At 46.4% G+C, this 4,515-nt stretch overlaps 1 protein-coding gene across 1 annotated transcript; it reads left to right on the forward strand.

Moving 5' to 3' along the window:
- LOC129679925 (PRAME family member 8-like) lies at positions 1-3,200 on the forward strand. The gene is made up of 3 exons (XM_055611428.1): positions 1-287; positions 1,215-1,802; positions 2,633-3,200. Exons 1-3 carry the CDS (start codon positions 1-3, stop codon positions 3,198-3,200), a joined length of 1,443 nt encoding a protein of 480 aa, XP_055467403.1.
- The last annotated feature ends 1,315 nt before the right edge of the window (positions 3,201-4,515 follow it).

Raw genomic sequence — 4,515 nt, forward strand, 5'->3', positions numbered from 1 at the left:
ATGAATGTCCAGGACCCACCCACACTCCTGCAGCTGGCAGTGCAGAGGCTGCTGAGGGATGAGGCCCTGGCCATCTCTTCTTTGCAGTACCTGCCTAGAATGCTATTCCCACCACTGTTCAAGGAAGCCTTCTACCACAGACAAACTAATGTCCTGCGAGCTATGGTGGCAGTCTGGCCTTTCCCCTTTCTCCCTCTGGGGACCCTGATGAAGACTCCCCACCTGGAGATCTTGCAGGCTGTGCTGGATGGAGTCGACATGCTGTGGACACCAAAGGTTCTCCCCAGGTAAACAAGACCCAGGTAAGGGACATTGGAATACAGGGAAGAGACAGCTCAAGTAAGGTAGATCAGAAGCTTCTGATGGTTTCATCTTGGAAGATTGCAGAGTCCTAGATCCCTGTTGAGCCACATTATAAAGGACAGTTTGATACGGAGTACAACTTAAAGCAGCTGTAGCCACAGTGGAATAACAGTTTTCCTGGCTTTTGGAGAAGTACTAGGAGTGGAAGAGACAGAAGTAAAGAGAAAGGAAAGCAGGGCAGGTAGGTCTCCAGATGTAGATCAGACAAAAAGTCCTTGCCTGAGGGGCATGAAGTGCTGTGTGGAGACCCAGCACTGAAAAAACACAAGCTTACATAAGACAGCAGGGAACAGGCAGCATCAGAGATACAGAGGAAAAGTGTAGGCATATATTTTTTTAGCTGTCTTATTTGTATGCTTATATCTGCTATCCTTCTCTCCCCTAGTCCCTTTCAGCTCCCCAGCACCAGGTAGGTGAGAATGAAGATTAGCAGGGAAAGGGGACTTAGACCTTTTCAGACTACTTCCTGCTGATTAGGATTATCTGGTTCCTAGGGGCCCAACTTCTTGTTGTCAAACCACAACAACAGTAACTAGAAGCAGCAGGGAGAGCAGCAGCTTCCTTTGTCAGAGTGCCCCCAGCCCTCTCGGGGCTCTGGCATTTATGCCCTCTCAAGAGTCCCCAGAGTTCCAAATGTAAACTATCTGCAGTTGGCAAAAATAATTTCCCTGCTGGTGCACGAGGCGAGTCACAATCACCTGCAGCCTCCTTTCCCACACCTGGGATTAAAACAAAAACATATTCGCATAACGTAACTGGGTTTTTAAGGAAAACTAAAATTCTCACTAGAGAAAAGCTAGCTAGTGTTTGGTGTTTATGTCTTCTGACATTTCTACCTGTTTAACTCACAGGAGACGGAAGCTTCAAGTGCTGGACCTGAGGAATGTGCACCATGATTTCTGGGATGTATGGGCTGGACCAGAGGATGGAGACTGCTCAGCAGAGACTGTGTGTGAAAAGCAAAAAGGAAAGCGCCTTCCCAGATACGCAGTGAGGCGACGCTTGAAGGTGGTCACTGATCTTTGCCTCAGGTTCCATCTGAATGAACACCAAACATACTTGTTACAGTGGGCCCAGCAGAGAAGAAGGTCTATATGGCTGTGCTGTGTGAAGCTGCAGATTTGGGCGTTGCCTGTATACACTGTCAGGAAAGTCTTGACGGTTTTTCAGCCAGACAGCGTCCAGGAGTTGGAGCTGAATACAGGTTGGAGTCTGTCCACACTGGTGAATTTTGCATCTTACCTGGACCGGATGAGAAATCTTCAAAAACTCCTTTTAACACGGATCCACAAGAACACCTTCAGGGTTCTAAATACCTCCTTGGACATACGGAAGTGTATCACCAAGTTTGTTTCTCAGTTCTCCAAACTCAACTCTCTCCAGTATCTTTCCATGAATGGCATCTACTTTTCCAGTGAGCACATGAAACAGTTGTTCAGGTAAGGAAGGATAGAGAGCAAACCTTCCTCTTACATTAGAGATTAGTGAGCAGCTGAGGTCTGTCAGCCACTGTGGGTTTCACAATGATACAATGATGCACTCATTACAGCATCTGAGTAGGGTCTTGTTTCCATTTTAACTGAGTCAAAAGCTCAGTTTATTCAATGGCTGCTCATTAAGCCGAGACCGAGCTGGGCTAGGAGAGGTGTAGAGAGTGGCCTTACTAGAAAAGCCACTGAGTAGGTCGGATGTGGTAAGTGTGTGCTGTGAGTCCTTGGGATTCTGTCTGAGATAAAGGGAAGGGAATAGGTCAGAACAGAGGGCCCAGAACTGGAGAGGACCCACACCTGCACAAGTCTCTGGGGGGAACTGTGTGCTTAGCAGTTCTGTACCTTTTAAATACCCACATGTGAAAGGCTGTTTTGAGCCCAGGTAGGAGCTGGCTAGAAATGAGTGGGGGAGTGGCAGGGGGTGAAGAACTATAAATAAGGACAGAGACTACTGGGGGCAGAGTGTCACTGAGCTATGCAAAAGACAGCTGAAGACTTTCCTAGATCTTTCATGGGTTAGTTCTTACTGTTTGTGCCCTAGGCTGGTGTGTCCAGCACAGCTTCTCTCCTTGATAGTGGTGGAAGCTGCAGACCCATGGACTGGGTAAGTCACATACTGATACTGGCAGGCCTCTCTTCGCCAAGAATAGTGAGACTCCAATAGCAGCATCCTGGATATTGATCATTATCATATAGGCCCATGACCGGAAGACAGCAGTCACCTTTACCTTTATGCCAACCTTAACACCAAATCTCTCCATCTCTCTGTCGCTCCCTAGGTACCTGAAGACCCCTTTGGAGAGCCTGTCCATCACTATGTGCAAGCTTTCACATTTAGACTTGACTTCCTTGTCCGAGAGTCAGAACCTCCATCAGCTCAAACACCTGAACCTGAGACTTGTGAAATTAATAGACTTATATCCTGTGCCTTTCCATGATCTCCTAAAGAGTGTTGCAGACACTCTGGAGACCTTAGAGTTGGAAGGCTGCTGGATGGTGGACTCCCAACTCATTACCCTCCTGCCTGCCCTGAGCCAGTGCTCCCAGCTCACCAGGATCAATTTTTATGACAATGACATCTCCATGGCTGTTCTGAAGGACCTTTTGTATCACACAGCCAGTCTGAGCCAGTTGACCCAGGAGTTGTACCCCGCTCCTCTGGAGTGCTATGATGACAGGGGTGATGTACTCACGGGACAATTTGCCCAACTTTGTTCTGAGCTCATGGGTACACTCATTACTGTAAGGCAGCCCAAGACAGTCTCCTTTGCTACATATATCTGTCATGAATGTTACCAGCGCTGCGTCTATGACCTGGAGACCAGACTCTGCCGTTGTCAGCAGTAAATAGGGCAGGTTGCTTTTTGATACTGAGAAGTGGAAGCCTAGCAATAGGTCTTTCATCATAGGAACCCAAAGCATATGGCCACCTACTGCTCAGTGTTTGGGATCCAAAATGGTGCACAGTAGGGCTAGACCACAAGAACTGAGGTTGACATGGAGAAAAACGGAACTGTGAGGGCAAAAGTTTATGGAGTTAAAAAGACAATCTGCATTTCTTTGTGTTCATTTCTTTTCCTTTAAGATTTATTTATTTTATGTCTGAGTGTTTTACCTGCATATATGTATTCTTGGTGCCTGTGGAGGTCAGATGTGGGCATGGGATCTCCTGAAACGAGAGTTATAGCTGGCTGTGAAATGCCGAGGTCCTCTACAAGAACGAGTGCTATTGGCTGCTGAGCCATCTCTCCAACCCTAATTCTGCATTTTCCAAATAAATGAGTTCTGCCAGGACATGACAGTGAATGACTCTCCTTCTTATATGGTAGTTGTAAAGTAAGAGCCATATCCTGGAACGTGGATGCTCGTTATCCTGGTGTTATCCTGGTTTCAGTTTCACTATTTTCCTGTGACGGTTGAGCTGGAAAGTCCCTGTGGTGTTTGATGTCTTGTCCGAGATTTCTATAGACATCTGTGGTGGCAAACCTGGTGGTCAGCTTGACTACAGCTGTCGTCGACTAGGACTCAAGCTGCTGGCTATTTGCTACATCAGATTATTTGAAGAAACACCCCCTAAGTCAGGGCCATGCCTTCTCTCGGGAGCATATGTAAAAAATAGGGAAGATGGGAGTTTGTCTATCCTGCTGCTTTGGCCATTATTAATTTCCTTTCAGATTTTAACGTATACTGAAAACCAGCAGATCACCAGATTGGTACTGCAGAGACATCCGGCTTTGTGGAGGATCAACTCCTAGATCCTTGGCCTTTTCATTGAGTCAGGTGTTATCAGACTATCTAGACCACAGCCTGTTAGCCAGCCTAATAAACTTGTTTCTAATACATAGAGAGTGATCAGTTCTGGTCCTTTAGCCTTTAAAGACTCCTGAATAATAATACAGTAAGTATCAAAGTACAGTGAAGGCAGTCAGATGTTTTCTTTCCTGTTTTACTTCTGCCTGGGCATCTGTTACATCCCTTTTATGTGAACGCTCTGTGCTGTATGTGTACAAAAATTTCAACTTACAATCAGCAATGCACTCTCCTGTGGAGGATTTGGGGAATGGTAGAGGCATTCAATCTAGCACTCTTTGACTAGGAGGTACCAAAGATGACTGAAGCAAAATCAAAGATAATACAGCAAAGGGAATAGAGTCTAAGTCAC

Source organism: Psammomys obesus, unplaced genomic scaffold, assembly GCF_907164565.1.
Source record: "Psammomys obesus unplaced genomic scaffold, mPsaObe1.curated_primary_1811, whole genome shotgun sequence".
Classification (NCBI taxonomy): domain Eukaryota; kingdom Metazoa; phylum Chordata; class Mammalia; order Rodentia; family Muridae; genus Psammomys; species Psammomys obesus.